Here is a 19,743-nt window from a genome sequence, read left to right on the forward strand (position 1 = left end):
TGTAATACTGTGTTATGGAGGAGTCGGATAAGGAGGCAACTTATCCTCATAATGGTAGAGCCACTATAACACGCCATGGCGTCTTGGTCTTGGCGATGGCTGACACTGTCTTTTCTTTTCTTGTCTTGGTGTGTGGATGTGGATGGTGGATGCAGATTTGGAGGCGGCGTACTTTCTGCAGTCTGCAGAAAGGGACCGGCCCAACTCTATTTGCCGTCCGTGTCTAACGAATAACAGTGGACTACAGAGGTCAACCAGGTTCCCTGACCTTGACTTGTTGAGCCTTGACCTTGACCAGGGCAGGGATGCAACACGAATGGGATGGGAGGGAGATGGGAGGGAGGGTTCTAAAAGCAAAAGCCTCAATGTCAGCCAGCCAGAATTCAGAATTCATCAAAATGGCTTGATCCCCGTTAAAAGAACCACACCAGAAGCTTCAAGATGGCTATTTCCCTCTCCACTAAACCTGGATCAAGCTGAGACTTGACTTTGAGGCTGCCTGTCACCATTGACAAAGATCTTCATCCCCCTTCCCGAGTCCCGACATCCAGGCTGTCACATTTTATCGAGCACAGCCTCTTGCCAAGAGAGCTTGTTTATGTTGTTCAGGGCCAAGAACTTGATCAAGTAAGAAAAGTCAAGCCAAGCCAAGTATTACAGTACAGAGCTCGGCACTGTAGAAACACACCTATCCCTACCTATCCACCATACCGAGGATCGGTAGTTGCATTTTTGCATAGCTATCTGCATAGTTCTATTCTATAGCTGTGCATTTGCATTTGCATTTCCAATCATCCGATACTATACCTAGGTACATATACACATACATCGAGTACCTGTAGCTAGTCTGTCTAGTCTTCCATTTCTTTCCTTCCCCCTTCCAATCTTAGAGGAAGGCAAAAGACCAAGACCAAGACCAAGACCTCCAACAGGGTCAAAAAGTCCAAGCACATACCAAGAAAGTCTTTGCACAAGTTGAGACAGTACCTATACCTACCTATCTATACCTTGCCTGCCTTACAGTACCACACGACAGGGACAAGCAGACCAAAAAGAAGCGGGGGGTGGGTTTTCCTTTTAACAACCCAGAAGATAACATAACCATAACTACCCATAACACAAAACACCAACACCAAATCCTCATATCATCTCACCTCACCTCACTTTACTTATACATATACATACACTTCCCTCACACAACTCAACCTCCAGGCCTGCCAGGACATGGCAACAAAACTTGTACTTCCTCCATCGGCCTCGTCTTCTTACACCCCAGATACACCTCACGACAGCCTCAAATGGAAATTATCACACCCCAGGACTACCAGAACAACTCTCGCAAACGACAACGTCGCAGTCTTCGCCCCTGTGACGCCTGTCGGAAGCGCAAGACCCGTTGCGTTACCAAGGATGGCGACGGTGACTGTGTCCATTGCCAGCTAAGAGCTACACCGTGTACCTTCCAGCACGATCCTCCAGAACGCCAGGTCACAAGCAACAGCGGGAATAGCAGCAGCTCGACCGCTGGTCCCGGAATCCAGGAAGAGATCGCCCCAGATGAGACTCCAGCACAGATTAAGATCCAGACCCCGAACCAAACCCAGGCCCAGATCCAGAATCCAGCGAGGAGTATGAGCCAGCAAAGTCGTAAAGAGTCCCGGGAGGACGTCCAATCTGTCTACTCTGTCCCTTCGATCCAGACTTTCCTCTCACCCGCCGAGACGCGCGCTTCTGCTGATAGTGGCATCCCTCTTGCTCCCCCGTCGGGCATGGTTCCGGAGCTCGGTCCTCTAGATCGCACAATGGGCTGCTCGTCTACGCGCTTCGCCGAACTCTATGGACTTGGGAGTGACATGGAGCCGATACTAATGCGACATCGTCCTTACGATCCTCAAACTCACGAGTTTAGTCTCGATACGCATGCTATCCGCCGCGTGCTCCAAAGGGACGACGGCCAGGAGTATCCCCTAACGTTTCACATGGCTCGTGACGAAAAAGCAGTCGAGGGTGATCCGACATTTTCTCAGGTCGACGCCATCGAGAGCTGCGTTCGCCCCCACGGGCCCGGTCTCGTCGAGTTATTCTGGAGACATGTTCAGCCGTGCTATCCCATCCTCTCCAAGGACCCCTTCACCCTTGCCTACAACCAGTCTTACCGTCGCATCCCCGCGGCCCTTCTCGGGGCCATCTACCTCTCCGCCATTCGCTGGTGGACCTACGACCCTGAACTCTCCATCAGAAGTCCCCCGGACGCCGCCCTCCTCCGCAGGATGCTGCGGACGGCCATCCCGGCGTCATACCACCGCCCAAAGCTCAGTTCTATCCAGGCCGCCCTGCTTCTACTCCAGTGCCAGCCTGAAGACCCCCTCAACCCTGACCATACCTTCCAATGGGGTCTCACCTGCCAAGCGCTTGCTATCGGTCAGTGCCTTGGGCTTCACCTCGATGCCAGCAACTGGACTATTCCCCAATGGGAACGCAACGTTCGTAAGCGTCTGAGCTGGGCGCTATTCATGCAGGACCGCTGGACTGCATTGGCTTATGGACGACCTGTACATATTCACGACGATGACTGGACAGTGGGCGATCTCACTCCGGCTGATTTTTCGGATTTTGAAAACGACGCTCCTACCGCTCCCTCAACTTCTGGATCTGTCTCTAGTTCGGTTTCTGTCTCTGGCTCGGACGACGATCGGAGATCGATTGCTTACACTGGCATGACGCAGTATATACAGATGGTGCGGTTGACGCAGATTCTATCAGTTGTCTACTCGACCTTTTACACAGCTCGCACGTGCCGAGAGCAGGACACGGTGATACTCTTCGAGAAAGCCCGGCCGCTCTTTGACATGCTGACGAGTTGGTACCATAGCATCCCACCAACGCTGCAGATGAATGTCATCTACCAGCGCAAGCTGTGCTTCCACGGCTATTTGCACTTCTCCTACTATGGTGTGGTAATGACACTCCTGCGTCGCCTAATCCGCTCTACAGCCCTCCCTCCACGCTGTTCCGACGATCGCGTGCTCTCCAGCATTCGCCAGATCGCCCTCCAAACTGCCCAAAGCGCAATAAGCTTCGTGATAAGTTTGAGGCCCGATCATCTCGAGGCTTTCTGGTACTTTACATCACCCTACCTCTTCTCGCTCCTCGGCTCCTTTACCACCTTACTTCTCGTCACCTCATTGTCTTCCCAGGAGCAACATTTCTGGCAAGAAACTTTAAACTCGTACCTCTGGAATCTTCGCATGATGAGCAAAAGTCATCAACCAATGCAATACGCTGTAAACCGTCTCGAAGGCGCCATATTGCGCGGTCTCGAGCATTCTCTCGCGGTCAATATAAACGAACCGCTTAATGACAAAGTTAGCCCAATGATGGGCCATTATTCATCAGATGTATATGAATACACTGATTTTGGCGACTGGGACCTGGCAGCTGGTGCATCAGGTCCGTATGATCTTCTCAGTGGGTTGGTTATCCAGCAGAATCCTATGATGCCGCAGGAAGAGTTAGGATGAAGGAAGTCATAATGAGGATGATCTTGTGACGATGGAAGGTTGATAGATGAACTACTCGGCGTCTTCGAGATTGTCCAACTCGGCTAAACCATCTTCCTTGCTCATGGAATGACGCATATTAATGTCAACTAAATCAACCATGCCATCTTCCACGTACCACCCTAACCTGCGGACGCCATCGCGCTCGCTGTCTGCCCAGTTGGGCGGTTCAGGTAGTCGAAAGCTCAGTGCTCGCCCTCCGCAAAAGACTTCCACGATTTGACCCCTCAAGAACAGGAAGACACCATCGACAAGGCTGACATTATCATGTCGCACCAGTTCAGGTCCGTCGACAGGTCGTGGGATGTACATTTTATACTGGTCTGCCCAGAAATCGTCGAGGGGAGGGAAATCAGTCATGAGTATGACAGAAAACAAGCCATTGCCCTGAGGAATAAACTGCAGACGATGGCATTTTCCAGATCTATCGACATGCAACATCACTCCAAAAGTGTGAGCATCGCATGCTGCGACCTTGAAGTCCACCATGAGATGCCGCTTCCACTCTGCGGCTCCTAGCTCAGGGAAATGCGTCGCTGTTGTTCCGAGAGAACACAGGTACAAGCTAGGAGCAGCGTCTCCCGGCGAAACAGGCCTTGAAGTTCGCCAGATATAACTTCGAAATTCTTGGGAAGCGTCGATGCGCAGACAAGCGTTTGTGTCTGCCCACATGACTCTCGTGATGCCGAGATCACCTCCCCAGAGCCACTTCTTCTCGTCGGCCGCATAGTCTCCAATCCAGCCAAAGCAGATCCTTTTGCCAGGGTTCCCGGCTTTTGGACATGACTTGGCTGCATACCATCGGCGACCGTCTAGACGTCCATGAGAACCATCTCGTGGGACGCGGAAAGGTCCATATGGTGTGTCGGCCATGCGATACACTGTTCCTGCATTTGGTGCGTGGAAACGTGAGTATACCAAATACCACTTTCCGTTGGGCAGGGTGAACAACTCTGGGCATTCGGGACAGAAGATGTCGTTGGGTGCGTATAAAGGCTCAGGGGCTACTGTCCAGGACTCGAGATCCGGAGAAGTCAATAAGGCGATGCATCCACGACTCCAATATGGGCCGTTTGCCAAGCGAGTAGCGACAAGCATCCAATATCGACCTTCGGCACGGTTGTAAAAGACAAAAGGATCGCGAAAGTCGATATCTTCAAATTTCTTCAACCCATCTCCGACAATAGTAATGGGTGTTGATGTCGGGTCGAATCTCGTACCATGACGATCTGAAGCTTTGGTACGAAGAATTGTTTGGCGGCCGTTTTGCGACAGATTGTATCCGGTATAAAAGATATTCATGCTTTGGTCCAGATCGAGCACGGCGCATCCCGTCCAGGCGCCGTCGGCATCTGGGTCGGTACTTGACTGTCCTGGCGATATCACAGGCTGCGGATCTCTTTCCCATTCGAGGAGGTTTGTTGATCGCAGGCGTGACCATGTTGTCCTCAAACGTTGTGGATGGTGCTTTGTTGAAGGTGGTGTGCTGAGGTGGAAGACGTGGTATGTATCGTCAACGAGCAGGGGAATGACATCGGCCGATGCTTGATTGACTGAAGCGCGGGAGTAGGGACATAATTCGGGTGGTGGAGTTGGGACTGGAAGGACGGATCGCATAGTTGTAGCTTTGTATGTAATGTGTTGTACCGTAAGTAATTAAAAGAAGTAAGCAATAATGAATACTGTAACTAGTTGAACATGGACAGTGAGTAATAGTGAATGAGTGGGTGAGGAATGGTCTGATTATATCAAGGTCCGGCACTGCTTGTTAGTATAAGATAAGAAGGATAGTAAAGCACAGCAACGTCTTCTAATTATATCCATTTTGGAAGAAACCTTGGCAATGTCTCTTGTTATGTATATGGTCGAAGCTTTAGAAATGAGTGAGTTATGGGATGGAGTCGCTCGAATCATGAAGATGGTCCAGGCGTAGGAGGGTTGACTCCTGCAACCTGACTCTGACTCTCTGTGTCTTGATCATCTGGATCATAATCAGAAGATCATGACCGAATTGAGCAAGGGTTGAAGAACTCTGAGAAAAAGAAACAGTGTTGATTGAGAATGGGGAAAAAGAAGAGAAGTTGGCATGGAATAATACTACTGCTACCATGGCTGGGTCGCGTCGGTCGGCAACAGGGTCCTAAAAGGTCCCTTTTGAGAAAAGCCCCGGCACGACCATGGCGCGGCGCTTCCTCTTCTAGTTAAGTCTGAAGACTCGATTCAAACTTTATTTTGAAGATCCTAACTTGCGTGGGTTTAGTTCAAGTTTCCAATGTGAGAGATGAATGCCCAAGTCCCGTCTTTTTCTAAGCCTGATCCTACGTAGTCAACACATTCCTTATTAACCAAACTTAAGACTTTGAATGAGGCTGATAAGAGATCATGTTCTGGAATGAATGATTGACAGAGTAGTGTGAAAGGGAGATTGTTGGTGCTTGAGAAGGGACATACAGAGGAACTTCTGTTGGATCATCATGAAAAGAAACACACAAGTTTTCAGTTATTCAGTCATTGTGATCTATTACATGCAAGTCGTTACGCACGTACATAACATACAGTAACCAACAGCATATACAGTCAACGTGCGTATGTGACGTTGTATTCTTTCCGGAGCTTTTCTCCTCCTCTCAAAACGTCACTCTCTCTCTTCTTTCTTTTCTTCTCCTAATTAACTACCTGCCCTATCCTATCCTAGGTATCCAATTCATGGATAACTGTTATCCGCCTTGATCCACTCACTAATCAATCTACTGCATCGGAACCGCCTTCGCAATCTCCTCCCCCAGGTCAAGGGCCCCCAGCCTACTCGACTGTACTAACCTTATACTAAACCCAGAAAGCTTTTGCCGTGAAACCAAGAACGAGGAGCAGCCATCCCCTTCAGCCCTGTATTGTAACGCGCGGTCTTCTATTCTATTCCCCGCGGAGAAATAACAAGAAAGCAAGAAATCGAGTCAACTGAATCAGAGAGCCTGAGCTTACCTCCGGATTCAGAGTCAGAGTCAGAACGATGCTTGCCGGAATTAAACATCCCTATGTCTGGCTCTGCTGTAGCTTTGCGGCACTGGGAGCTTGTCTGTATGGGTACGAGGGTGTTTACTTTACCGGAGTTTCTACTCTCGGTATGTTTGATGCTCTGCTCTATCCTAATCTTGATCTAGTTGACTGACACTCATCAAAGATGTCTTTGTACGCGACTTTGGAACGCCAGTGTCTGGTTCTAATGGCGAAGAATACGAGATTACACCCTCCAACTTGGCCGTCATGACAAGTATGATCAACGTGGGCGAGTTGATAGGGTCTCTCTTAGCAGCTCCTATCAACGATCAGTTCGGCCGAAAAGGCGCTATAATCAGCGGCACTATTGCTGTTATCGTTGGTGTTGTCATGCAGCTCTGCACCACTTCAAGCCGTGCTCTCATTACAGCTGGGAGAGCCATTGCGGGCTTTGGCGTGGGTAACTTTTCTGTTACATCGCCTCTGTACATGGGAGTATGTCTGCCTCTTTTATATGTTGACATGTGTGAAGGTGTTCGGTTTGCTTATAAGTGATAATTCTTTGTAGGAGATCGCACCTGAAGGGTTGAGAAGTCCTCTTCTTATGTGCTGGCAGCTTGTCCTGTCTATATCGCAGATCATCGCAGCTGCTATTAACCGAGGAGTCGTCCACAACAACACGACTTTTGCCTACCGATTTCCAATTGGATTCCAATTGATATTTCCACTGATACTGTTACTCGGAATCACATGGTTACCAGAATCACCGCGATGGTTGTTGCGCCGTGGACACCATGCTAAAGCCATGCGGTCTTTGAGTTTACTTCACCATGAAGACAAGCATTACGACTGCCAAGCCGTGATTCAAAACATCGAAAAGGATCTAGCGCAAGAAAGCTCCGAAGAGGTAGAGAGCGCATGGATGCAACTAATTACCGACCCCGTGGAGCGTCGCAAAGTGATCTACAGCGCCGGCGCTCTGATCGCCCAGCAAATCAACGGCATCCAATGGTTCTACTATTTCGGCACCGTCTTCTCCAAGGCAATTGGTCTCCGAGACCCCTTTCTAATGACTCTCATTGTCTTTGTCATTCAAGTTTTTGTTGTTTTTGCGGCTGTCTTACTGGCTAACAAGCTGCCTCGGCGGCCGCTTTTGATAGTGACTACGGGTATCATGACTGTGTCTATTTTTGTAGTGGGATGTTTGGGTATCCCTGGTGGGCAACCGAGTGAGACTTTTGGAAAGGTGATTATAAGTTTTGTTATTATTGAGATTGTGGCCTTTAACTTTGCTTGGGGACCTCTTGGCTGGACCATTGTAAGTCTTCTCTCCTCAGAGGAAATCACCCTCTAACATAATTCTAGGCTTCTGAAATGGCAGTTGGGAGAAACCGCAACAAGATCTATGCAGTTGCTGTCGCTTCATTTTGGGTCACTGTCTGGGCCACAGTCTTTACTCTGCCCTATCTATACTACTCGGCGGATCTTGGTCCAAAGACAGGTTTTGTATACACGGGACTATGCTTCGTCACATTGTCTTATGTGTACTTTTGCGTTGGTGAAGTCACAGGCCGCAGCATCGAGGAGATTAATGGCTTCTTTCGAGACGGTATTCCTGCCCGACACTGGAAGAAGCAACCTTTTGCTGAAGCACAGAGTCACTCTGGTGTAAGTGTTGTTCAGGTACAGGGACATGAAAAAGTTGAGAACCGCTAAGATGAGTTATGAATTATGTACTTATGAGATCTATACCCCTAGTCTATTATGCTGAGCTCCAATTCGGATCAATACTGATATGCCTGTCTTGAACTTCTTTACCGACTCGTTCCGGCCTGCCTATAACCAGTGGTGATATAAAACCTTTGATTGGCCCATCTTTGCTCGCCGGTGCATGTATTGATTCTCGGTAAATTATAATGTTGAATCGTCCTTGTCTGCGGTTGACTTGACTGCTGTTGTCCAAGTACCCATTCCATATCACCTCCCAACCTGTTCCTGTGTTGCACCTGGGGAATCTCCCTCGAAGGTTCTGGTAGTGGCAATACATGCGTCTGTCTGCCGAACAGGGGTTGGAGAGGTTCAGACTCGTGAGTTATAGATTGTATTTCTGGTGGTGCTCGATTATACCCCATGGTATCTCTGGTAAAACGAGTTGTGAAGCCGACACTTCCCATCCAAACCCCTTGCCCTCTCATATGACGGTATGGGGAGTGCGAGGATGGAGGTTGCTGAGCTGTAGTAGCAAATCGACTTGCAGTCGATGGGTTGGAGGGTCTGTTTGAAGCGGGAGGAGCGTTGGATGCTCCTTGCATCAGAAATGATGGGTTGATAGTCTGCATGTTGGCCGCCGCTTGTAAGGGAACTCGACTGTATTGGAGTTCAGATAAAATTAAGTGAGATTATATATTAATCGTATATTGAAGAGTTTTTGTATAATTAGAGTATTTCGAATCGTACAAGATCGTTGTTTCGCTCTCTTATATAACCTCACTTACATGAACATCTATTCATCACCAACCTCCTGCACACGCCACAAATTCTTTTAATAGACGAAAGACACACTAAAACATGAAACGAACATCCAACATGAAATAAACTCATACATATCTTGGTCTACGTTTCAGAACGACATCTCTTTCTTTGTTCTTTGTTCCCTTGGCAGGGGTATTACACCGTATATATGCACATTGAAGATGCCCAAAATAGACACGGCAGTGCCGCCAATAACAAAGAAACTTTTAGTAGAAATGTGCATGATTATGTCATTAGTTAGGTGCATGGGATTGGCGATGATGCTTTAAATGGAATTGGTAGTTATTATTGGGCTAGGCTATGCAGTCCAGAGAGTAGCTTCAGTACTTGGTATATTATTGTGCCGACTTCAAGGCACGGTTTAATTGTTGCCCTATCCATTTGGACTCATGCGAAGGGCAACAATGTCCTTGGATAAACTATACATAAATATCTAATATCTTCAAACATTATCCTCCTTGTGCTCAGTCACCGATGCACGTGCACCAAGCTTGCCACCCATATCATCGCTCTCGGCAGGTGCTCTGTCGTGCATGTAACCAAACATGATATCCATCTCTTCGAGGGTCTTGCCCTTGGTCTCGGGGAGGAAGAAGAAGGCCCAAACAGTGGCAGTGATCATCCAGCATGCGAAGAAGAACCATGTTCCGTAGCCGAAGGATTTGAAGATGTAGGGAAGAGCCTTGGTGATGGCGAATTGAGTAAGCCTGGGGAGAGTTAGTTCTTGTTAGAAAAGAGTGATCGAGTAGTCCTACCATTGAACGCAGGCTGCGTATGTACCTGTCAAAGTGCGGAGAGCACCAGGGAAGATTTCGGCAGAGACAATCCAAGGGATACCGTTAAGACCGAAAGACCAGCTAGAACAAGTCAGCATGCTGTTCTTTGTTTCATATCAGACAAAAACGTACAAGACAGAGTAGATCATAATCATGGCAGTGGCAGCCTTGCCACCAGCAGCAGTCGACGGGGAAAGCTCCTTGCCCTCGGCAATGATGGTAGCGGGATGTCCAATCTTGACATAAGCACCGACGATCCAAAGACAAACAGAGCACATGGCAGAAGAGATGATCGTAGGGTTTCGTCGTCCCCACATGTCGATAAGGGCACCATAAAAGATGATGGACGCGACAGCTACCACACTTAGCAGAGACACAGTGAACAGAGGTTAGTTGAACATACCCTTGACGAGACCGTAAATTCCGGTATACAGAGCAACATCCTGGATACCCAGAGATCCGAAAAGAGTGGGCGAGTAGTAGTTGATGGCTAAAAGTTGCTTAGCATAGTTACTCCCACGACAAGAATATCTTGAGCTTACCAGCAGCACCGGACATGTTCTGCAGAGCGAAAGAGCAGAAAACGAGCAAGACACGGTTTCGCATTCCCTTCTTGGTAAGCTCAGAAATAGCACCTCGGAAAAGAGCCCAAGGTCCAGTTCCAAACCGACTAGCAACGCGGGCCTCATCGGCGAGACGCTTGCGAATCATATCCAAATCCTCCTGGAGATACTTGTGGTCTCGAGGAATCTGGCGGAGACTCTCCAGGGCCTGGGTAGCCTCTTCCTCGCGGTTCTTGCGCATCAACCAAAGAGGACTCTCGTGCAAGAAGAAGCCACCGATGAAAAGAATACCGGCGGGGGCGATTTGGACAGCCATGGGAACACGCCATGCCGCAGTAGAGTTTGGGTTCATGTTCTGGTTGATGCCGTAGTTGATCCAAAAGCCGATCAAGGATCCAGTTTGGTATGTGACTTCGAAGAGACCTGTGAGGATGCCACGGATGGAAACGATGGAAAGCTCGGCGATGTAACTGGGCACTGTAGCCGTGATGGCTCCGCATGCGATTCCTGTGAGAGCACGACCAGCGTCTGAAGCTGTTAGATACGACTATATATGAATCCTTTTTGGAAGAGTGACTTACAGATATAGGATAATTGATGAGTAGCGGCTGTCATAAGGATGGCACCAACAAGGAAAATGACAACATTAGCCTGGAGGGCCCATTTTCGTCCAATCTTCTCAGTAACTGCCCGAGCCATTAGCGATTTCACCTTCAAATGTCCCTTGATATAAACATACTCAGAAAGCAGATAATAGCACCGAAAAAGGCACCAGCCTGGAATGTCGCAGTGATGTTCGATGAGATATCAGCCTGGTCGCTAGGCTGAATGTTAAAATCACGCTTGAAGCTCTCACGAGCGATTGTAGTGCCAACGAAGGCGGAATCATAACCAAACCTAGAGTCTTATTAGTAACATGAACTTGGAATTCTCAGTGCCGAGCTTACAGCAAAGATCCTGTAGCAATAACTGCTGCCTCGGTGTAAAGACGCCAATTGTAAACTTCCTTTGGCGTAGGCCGATCTTCAACAGCGCGAAAACCACCCATGATGATTTTGTCTGTATAACCAAGTAGAAATATCACTTGAAGTTAAGCAAATTGCTCAAGTAGACATTAAAAGATAAGAAGAAACCCTGTGGAACCAGTCTGCTGGATATCTCAATGCCTTTTCAGAAGGATCATCCAGGATAAGAACCGGTATTTAAAGCATAATCTCTCCAATTGACAAATCCGGGGGCGTGGGGAAACGGAAACCTGGGGATTGTGTGGAGAAAGAGAGTCATCACAAACATGTTTTTTCCTTCTCTTGCTCACGAGTCATGGCTGTTGTGCATACAAGATGCAGGGTTCATGGGAGATGCTTTTCTTGGAGAAAGGATCCGACAGGCGAGCCGATGCGAGGGGAAGAGGCGATTGGACAGTTATGGTTTGCCGATGCGGGGAAATATTATGGCTTGGCTAACGGTAACTTATAGCGGAACTAGATCTTTTTGCTAAGAAGAAAACCATGATATTGAATCTCATGACCTCCATATTTTCTTCGCTTATGATGGCCTGAGTTTTAATTCAAGACAATAGCATGCGGAATTGGAGCGAGAAGCCAAGATCGGAACATACTGCATCGATGCATATGGATCCCCAACAAGTGGTATCATACCAGATGGCTCCGAATATTTGACGTTGCATCATGATCTCAGGCGGAGGTATTTCCTTTGTTGGCAGACTTGACCGACCTGTTTGGGCATTTTGAATAGCCCTCCGATCGAATTCGTTTCGATGTTGCAATACATATTCTGTAGAGTCGTAGTTATTCACGTTTGTGAGATCAGAATCAATAAATTGTCCTGAGTGAGTGACTTGTCAAAACAGCAGCAGACAAGAAAGAGTCATTGTGAAAATTAACATGAAATGTTATATAATATAGTCAAATAGCTTCAAATTCGTCAAGGTTGTCTAAATGTCAGATCCCCTCTTACCGAGGCTCTTCTCAACATTTGAGAGAGGCTCAACCACCTTGTGAATCCACTCCTGCTTGCTCTCATCGACATACTGAGGGTAAGGCTTTCTGCAATGGCAGCTGCCGTCAGGGTATCCCAGAAGTTTGGCCACAACCCACTTGGTACCGTTGATACCGCCCTTGGCAAATCCCCATTCCATCTTAGCCAGCTCAAGCTGTGCAGCTTCAGCTTCCTTTGTCTTGCCTGCCATGTACAAGTCGAAGATGCGTAGGCAAGTCTTAGGATACAAGTTCGCAACACCAGTGACAGCACCTGTGGCACCAACAGATAGGGCAGGCACAAGCCAGTCACTCTGACCAGCGAGGGCAGTGAACTCCTCAGGCTTGAACTGGGCTGCCACGCGGGCGACCTTTGCGATACCACCGCATGTGAGCTTCACACCAACGATGTTGGGGTGCTTAGCAAGACGCTCGAGCATCTCAGAGTTAACATCGAGACCAGCTACAACGCCGGGGAAGTTATAGATAACAACAGGGACAGGACTGTTGTCGGCGAGTTCTTCGAAGAATGCGACGATGGCATCTTGTGACATAGCGAAGTGGAAGTAACTGGGTGTCAAGACAAGCACAAAGTCAGCGCCGGCCTCCTTTGCCAGCTTTGTCTCGTTGATTGCGTCTCTTGTTGTTTGTGAGGAGGTTCCCATTGTGATTGTAATATCGGGTCGACCGCAAGATACTGCGATCTCTCGTGTTGTTCGAACTAGTCGTGATTTCTCGTCTGCTGATAACGTAACCGCCTCTCCATTTGTTCCCGCAATGACGACTGTAAATTATTAGTTCAGATCAAAAAGACCTGATCAATGTACATACCGCCATCAAGACCAGACTTGATCAGGAACTCGATATGGCGACTCTGCTGGTCCCAGTCGATCTCTTGGTTGGCATCATTCTGAAACCAAGTCAAAGAAGGGACATGGATGCCAGGTGGGAAGGCCTTTCCTTGTGTCGAGATTGAACCCATATTGAATGAATAAGAAGTAAATTTGTTGTTCTTGGTGTGACGATGATGAAAGTATTGGTGCCAAAAGAGACAGAGTTGGAGCAAAGATTGAGGATTGTCGCAAGATCAGTGAGGAGCTAGTCCAAGGGTTTTGTTCCAAGCATGACGCTGGCCTAGTGGGGGTTAGTCTCCGCTGCACCTCCATCGGCTTCGTCGGTTCAGTGGCTTCATGGCACGTTCTGGGCGCTGCGATTCGCTGGTCGCTTCGACATTTGTCGTGTAAGTGCATTAGAGGTCATCCCCAGCTTTCATCCACTTTAGCTTCGTGCGGGGGAGTTGGAGATCACCACATCCGATCGGCTCGACAAGTGTGGGTGGGGCCTCGATCCGACCGTTAAAGCAGAGAGTCAAGAATAACAGCGACCACTCGTGTGACATTCATCAAGGGTACGACGCTTCAGCCAAGTCACTAGTTCGCCTGTCAAGAGCCAAGACAATTAGTATTGTAAGTTAGGGAGTGCCTGACGAACGGTCCCCGATTTCGCGGAAATCATGTCCACAAACTACCATGATGAAGCGAGCCGTCGGAAGCCGACCTCAACCTGACCTCAGACGATGGCAAAACTCGAATTGAAGACCTCATGCATTACAGACCGGATGTCCATGCGTGCCTTGGCCGCATCTTGCCGAGCCTGGACCTCTTCCAGTACTTGCGCCGTGATGCGTGCGTTGCCAGCAACTTTCTCCATTCTGAGAATCTGCGTTCTAATCCAAGCCTTTTCGCTAGCGTCTTGCTCTTCCACGCCTAGCATCAAAAGAGGCCATAGCATATTGATTGGGAGTGTATCGTCGGCATCCAATGCAGCTACAATTTGCCGAGCGAGCTTTCGGATCTGGTCCAGAGCTTCGGATGCCTCTTTTGTCAGAGGTAGACTCTTGTAGGCTACACGATGAAGATGAACCTTGCTGGCGTAATAGTTCGACAGGTATGTTCGGAAAGCTCGTGTGATGACAAAGGCTAGGTGTTTCGAGACATGAGGTTGCGTCAACTTGCCTGCGACGGCATAGTCCATCAGCGGCGGTCGATGTTCATACAGCGTACGTAGATCAGCCGCTATGACGGTACCGATATTCATAACCTCGATTTCGTCCTCAACCGTACCTCGCGATCGATGCCATGGATCGATCTTGGATATCCTGCCCATAAAGCTTTGAACTTTTTGGTAAAACACAACGCCAGGCTGATATAGCACCTGGAAGAGCACGTCCTCGATATCTTCCGCGGGGTCATTTCTCGAAACGTCGTCAGGCTCCCCATCGAAGCTTGCGGGAGAAGCTTCTACGAGAAGAACTTCGTCGTCTTTGGTCAGAAACAGACCGTCACCACCCGCCGATACCGCCCGACCATCGAGTAACCGTATCCAGAGGAGCAACTGCTTTTCCACTTGTGTCAACCCGTGCTTATTACTCGCTTGGAAGAGTGTGTAAGCACGCTTCAGGTTCGAGTGGGCAGCATCAAGACGACTCTCCAGAATATCGATATAACTGAGAAAGAATAGGGCGGCAAGGAGGTGTTCGCGTTCACGGGTGTGTTCGGACATGGACACGCCATCATGGCTTCTAATTTCCGTAACACCTTGCTGGTAATGGTCTTCGTCGCTCATAGTCCAGTTTCCATCTTTCCTAGAAAGTAGAAGGTTCGAAAAGGCCATGATTGCGTGACGAACCATAGGGGAGACGTTGGCCATTCCGATGACAATTTGTCGCATCGAAATCCATTTCTTTTGGGTCTCAACTTCGGCAATGATAGGCGGATTGACAGAGCTGGCAAAGAAATCCATCAGTTTTTCGCTGCCGTCCCTAGCATCGGTCCCCCGGCTATCATTGCTGTGTATTGTTGAGGGTGCTTGAAATGATGTTGCTAACGTCGTCCTGTCCGGGAATGCAACCTGCGATTGAGCAGTCTGTTTTGTGTCAGTAAACTATCGTGGTCCGTTTGGGGCTTTTACACCATGATCGTTAAGCCTACCAGCATGGGTGCCTCAAACCCCTGATTCTGGTGCATTTCAGGTGAAGCTTGTTGCCAAAAGTCCCCATAATCCCACATGAAACTTGCATAATCGAATACTTCGTCCACTGCATGACCCGATTGGAACACGGACGTTCCCGGCGATGTATCCGTTGGTGACAAACTTTGTTCCAGAGTTTGTGAAAGTGATTCAGCGGTGGAGGCTTGTCTTCTTTGGACTCCTGGACGTTGCTGGGGACGCCACTTGCACTCCATATTGAGTCTTTCACAATGTGAACATCTAGGTCTCTGCTCGTCACATTTGACTTTCCGCCTCCTGCATAAAGATTAGAGACGAATATTGATGAGGTTTCTTGTACGTACTTGCATGTTAAGCATCCATCGCGTGAGCGGATCTGCCTCCTTGCCGAAGCTGTATGGCGTGTACTTGAAGTACCATGGTTTTGGCTCTGGGAAGTCACACCGCTTGAAAGGCGTGGAATGAGAGGTCTTTCGCTATTCATAACTTATCGCCGGCATCCGTACCGCGTAAAACCAACGCTGGTAATACCAAGCAATTAACTGCAGAAACATGAAGTTGTATAATACAAGTTGAAGAAGCTAAGACCGTCTGTCACCTGATGCGGGAGAAGTTCATTTGCGGGGCGCCTTCCCGAAAATCAGGAACCACGATCAAGTGACAAAAAGTCCACATTTACCCCAACCTCTTAAACTAGGTAGGTAGGTACACACTCAAGACAGTGATTCATATCTCTATGTTAGCATATACGGATGAGATGAAAGGAATTAGTTTGATTTGAAAAGAAAATTGACTTTCTTGACAATATTCATACGTGTGTTTCCAGTACTTTGCTTCGTCCTAAGTCTCGTCAATGTTTAGTGGGCACTCTAGGCTTTTCTGTCACCTTTGGCGCGATCCAAGCTGTCGGTACAGATTCGACTTATACCACCAGATAGCAGTTCACGTAGTTCATCGCTAGGTTGACAGTTCCTACATCACAATAACTCGTTTAATGACAGGGTGGAAACGTTTATGCCATTTGAACATAATTCTGGTCCGGTCTGTTTCGTCTCCCGACTGGCGTCACTGCCGTTCCCAACCAAAGTTTCTGACTTATAAAGCTCCAATAAGCTTCCACAATTATCTCTTACCTCAACTTTCTGTTGTACAAATGCAACCGCGATGGATGAAAGACACATGACTTGATGCACTCTATGAACCTTTTGCATCCAAGTGACGTCAAAATGTTCAGCCAAAGGTTAGACATTGCCTTCACTTCAAGTCTGCCCCCGTCTTCCTTTACAACTTAACCAAGACACCTATGACCAACACCTTCAACTACCTATCCGAACTTGATCACCCTAACACTCCAAGCTTTTCTCAAAGATTGATTCCAAAATGCCCACCAAAGAAGTTTTCGACCAGTGGGAAGCTGTTTCCCCTACTGCTAAAGGCGAAGGTCCTCTTCAAGGCACAACAAACCGTTCGTTTCCCTCTCCCTCTAAATCTTCTTTTACCAGCTCATACTAAGTTGTCATAATAGCTGCCCATTCTTTAGTCTCGGCACATGAGTGTTTCGCCGCACGGCCCAACGCCGAGGGGTGCGAACACCCCTACCACGATGGACGTCTTGGACCTGAACAAGTACTTGAACTCAAGTATCACATCCTTTCGTAAGGATATATCTAATAGCTGGAATAGGATCGTGTTCGAAACAGTGGTGCCCGTACGCCCAACTCCATTCACGCCGATATCGTCGCACAGATAGAAGCGAAGCGAGAGCGAAAGGAGTCGGAAGCTGCCGAGAACAAAAAGAAACAAGCCGAGCAAGCGAGAAAATCAACGTAAAATACGATTGATGGAATCTAGGGGTCTTGTGATTGATGATGCGGCGCTTTATTCGTGGGTTCAAAGTGGCATAGTGCTTGGTGGTTAAGATTGCTGCCGGAGTTATCTGCTGGTCATGAACAGACCAAGGAGAGTCAACAGTGTCATTTGCTACCGAAAGAGCTACTCTTCTCTGTTGAACTTTATTATACCTCTTAAGCTTTAGGTACTCAATAAAAACTTGCTCGTTATAAAAAGGTCAACCGCCTTCGATAACAATCGGTTTGTGTAATGGTTTTAGCGTGTGCACCCTTTCAAAACTTGCGTTTGTACGTCTGCCCACCCATTTCCCCCGGACTTCAGAATATCAAAATTTCCCAAAACTCTCTCTACAATATATTTTGTAAGTCTAATCAAATCTATCATAATCATATAAACAAAAAGGCATTTGAATAAACTTGCTTAATGGCCTTGAGAAAGGTTGACAACTGCCCATTTGCCATTCCAGGCCCATTTCCTGGCACCTGAATCACCGCCGCCACCCTCAAGTTGTCTCAACTCCTCATCCTTACCCTCAGGAAGTCCAACAACAACATCGGCCTTACAGGTTCTCAGAGACAGGACATTGACGCCCGAAGAAGGGCCGAGAGGACCCAGAGCCTCGGTGAAAGGTGTGGTAGGGGGCCAAGCAGCCTGGGCAATGTTAGTACTGTAATTCATGTATTCGCGGGGGTAGCTTACATCGGCTGTGAGCTTTCGGTAGTTCAGATCACCCTTGAAGATTACAAGCTCCGCAGACTTGAGGTCCTCATGCAACTCGGGGTTCTCGGCGGGCAACCGCCAGAAGCTTCCACCATAAGTCCAGTATCGGTTGGGTCGGAGAGCAAGTTGTCCTTCAGCGTGGAAAGTAGCCCACTCCTGGAAGAGGAAATGGAGGTCTTTCTCACCCTCTTCGGAAAGAGGCTCAGGCTTCTTGCCTTGAAGCTCCTCATCCTCTGACGGGGTGTCGTACAGTGCGCGAGGGTTGGCGACAGCGTTCAGGAGGCCGCTAAAATCGCTGGGCACAACATCGGAGACGAACCAGGGGATAGACTTAGGTCGCAGAACGACCTGGGTAGCGAGACCGGCCGAGAGAAGGTACCCGGCCAGGATCATGTCGACATACAGCTCGAAACCAGCGTTATCGAGAACGATATCGACACGGCGCTCTTTCTTACCCTCACTCTGCGCCTTCTTGAGGATCTCGTATGCCTTGGGGAGATCATTGCACAAGATGTTCTTCTCGGCCGCTTTACGCGCCTCAGCACCCTGTAGCTTTTGAATATCCTCATAAGTCAAGTTGGTGAGTAGTGATAAATCCGTCGCATTACCCCACAAGCAGATCTCAAACATCTCTTGGAAAAGCATCTTCTCGGCTTCAGGGTCGTGTGTCGAGTCTTTGTCGCTGCGAAGTTGCTGGACCAATTGTCTATAGTTACTGGCGAGCTCGAGGACGGCGGGTCGCGATGATCGGAAGGTGTCCATCTTCTGTCGAGCGAAAATGTCATAGTTCTTCCAGTGCTCGCTCATGCGGAAGATGGCGCTAATTCGCCTGCGATGTGTGAGTATCCTTGTCTTCTTGTTTTCCCTCTGCTTCTTACCTATATAGATAGCACTCGACAAAGAGCCATGGCACATCGTACCAGTGAGCATCAGGGCCGAGAGCCTCAATCTCCTTATTGTAGGTCGCAATCTCTTCCGTGAAGCCATCGTCAGGGATCGGACTGAAGAAGTTAGTCGAAAGTCCTTCTAGGGATGTATAGGTGCCTCATACGTGAGCTTGCGGTCGTGTTCGACTTCGTACTTGAGGCCAGCCATCTTCTCGATAATCTTCTTGCCCTCTGCTAGCTTCTCGGAGTCGGAGGTCTTGGTAACTGCACGGTAGACATCGTCAATTCCTTGAGTCTATACCATCGTCAGCAGTCGTTTCTATGAGGCATATTCTTCATCTCACCAGAATGACAGGCCATCGCTTCTTAACAGACTCGCTAGCAAACGAGGTAGGATCGCTAGTTCGGTATTGGGCTGTCGGCGGAGTCAGAGTCAGTCGTGTTCGATCGTGGAGTCGGGAAGCACATACGGGTCTTGGTGTCGTGCTCCATCTTGAATTACTTCTGCTATGAATTGTAAAAAAGAGAGGTCAACTTTTTTTTTGTCTAATGATCGATCGTCGGGAAGTCGCGATCTTGAAGGGTTCTTCCGAACATTCTACCGCCGCATCATGGAGGGGCACACGCGGGGCATTTTTAGTGGGGCTTTAGAAGGGAATCTGGGATCTGACGTCAAACCGCTGGAATGCCGAGCTGCTCGGGAAATGCTATGAGAGGCTTCAGCTGAATGCTTGGAGAACATGTTCAATGGCCAATTTAGGGAATAAAAAGCAATGCGCGAATTCATTACTGTGCTACTTATCTTAAGATAGAGTCAGAAGAAAGATTTACTAATAGATTTGCATTCTCGA

At 48.4% G+C, this 19,743-nt stretch overlaps 7 protein-coding genes across 7 annotated transcripts; 3 read left to right on the forward strand and 4 right to left on the reverse strand.

Annotated features, from left to right (window-relative positions):
* Positions 1 to 1,298: 1,298 nt before the first annotated feature.
* On the forward strand, positions 1,299 to 3,521 carry FIESC28_07767 (uncharacterized protein; the record flags this gene model as incomplete). The annotated part of the gene is made up of 1 exon (XM_031161907.1): positions 1,299 to 3,521. One exon carries the CDS (start codon positions 1,299 to 1,301, stop codon positions 3,519 to 3,521), a length of 2,223 nt encoding a protein of 740 aa, XP_031014023.1.
* A 51-nt stretch (positions 3,522 to 3,572) lies between these two features.
* FIESC28_07768 (uncharacterized protein) lies at positions 3,573 to 5,177 on the reverse strand (the record flags this gene model as incomplete). The annotated part of the gene is made up of 1 exon (XM_031161908.1): positions 3,573 to 5,177. The coding sequence occupies one exon, from the start codon at positions 5,175 to 5,177 to the stop codon at positions 3,573 to 3,575; it is 1,605 nt and encodes a 534-aa protein (XP_031014024.1).
* Positions 5,178 to 6,570: 1,393 nt separating this feature from the next.
* Positions 6,571 to 8,273, forward strand: FIESC28_07769 (uncharacterized protein; the record flags this gene model as incomplete). The annotated part of the gene is made up of 4 exons (XM_031161909.1): positions 6,571 to 6,682; positions 6,742 to 7,052; positions 7,126 to 7,875; positions 7,923 to 8,273. The coding sequence occupies 4 exons, from the start codon at positions 6,571 to 6,573 to the stop codon at positions 8,271 to 8,273; spliced, it is 1,524 nt and encodes a 507-aa protein (XP_031014025.1).
* Positions 8,274 to 9,531: 1,258 nt separating this feature from the next.
* On the reverse strand, positions 9,532 to 13,407 carry FIESC28_07770 (uncharacterized protein; the record flags this gene model as incomplete). Its single annotated transcript, XM_031161910.1, has 11 exons — positions 9,532 to 9,796; positions 9,845 to 9,946; positions 9,998 to 10,220; positions 10,269 to 10,355; positions 10,408 to 10,956; positions 11,010 to 11,114; positions 11,168 to 11,325; positions 11,376 to 11,487; positions 12,163 to 12,222; positions 12,406 to 13,209; positions 13,257 to 13,407. The coding sequence occupies 11 exons, from the start codon at positions 13,405 to 13,407 to the stop codon at positions 9,532 to 9,534; spliced, it is 2,616 nt and encodes an 871-aa protein (XP_031014026.1).
* Positions 13,408 to 13,994: 587 nt separating this feature from the next.
* Positions 13,995 to 15,670, reverse strand: FIESC28_07771 (uncharacterized protein; the record flags this gene model as incomplete). The annotated part of the gene is made up of 2 exons (XM_031161911.1): positions 13,995 to 15,350; positions 15,416 to 15,670. 2 exons carry the CDS (start codon positions 15,668 to 15,670, stop codon positions 13,995 to 13,997), a joined length of 1,611 nt encoding a protein of 536 aa, XP_031014027.1.
* Positions 15,671 to 16,814: 1,144 nt separating this feature from the next.
* FIESC28_07772 (uncharacterized protein) lies at positions 16,815 to 17,264 on the forward strand (the record flags this gene model as incomplete). Its single annotated transcript, XM_031161912.1, has 3 exons — positions 16,815 to 16,899; positions 16,960 to 17,060; positions 17,118 to 17,264. The coding sequence occupies 3 exons, from the start codon at positions 16,815 to 16,817 to the stop codon at positions 17,262 to 17,264; spliced, it is 333 nt and encodes a 110-aa protein (XP_031014028.1).
* Positions 17,265 to 17,705: 441 nt separating this feature from the next.
* On the reverse strand, positions 17,706 to 19,384 carry FIESC28_07773 (uncharacterized protein; the record flags this gene model as incomplete). Its single annotated transcript, XM_031161913.1, has 6 exons — positions 17,706 to 17,936; positions 17,985 to 18,834; positions 18,884 to 19,006; positions 19,057 to 19,187; positions 19,237 to 19,307; positions 19,363 to 19,384. The coding sequence occupies 6 exons, from the start codon at positions 19,382 to 19,384 to the stop codon at positions 17,706 to 17,708; spliced, it is 1,428 nt and encodes a 475-aa protein (XP_031014029.1).
* Between the last annotated feature and the right edge of the window lie 359 nt (positions 19,385 to 19,743).

This window comes from Fusarium coffeatum (assembly GCF_003316985.1).
Source record: "Fusarium coffeatum strain FIESC_28 chromosome Unknown BRIP53273_contig_174, whole genome shotgun sequence".
Taxonomy (NCBI): Eukaryota; Fungi; Ascomycota; class Sordariomycetes; order Hypocreales; family Nectriaceae; genus Fusarium; species Fusarium coffeatum.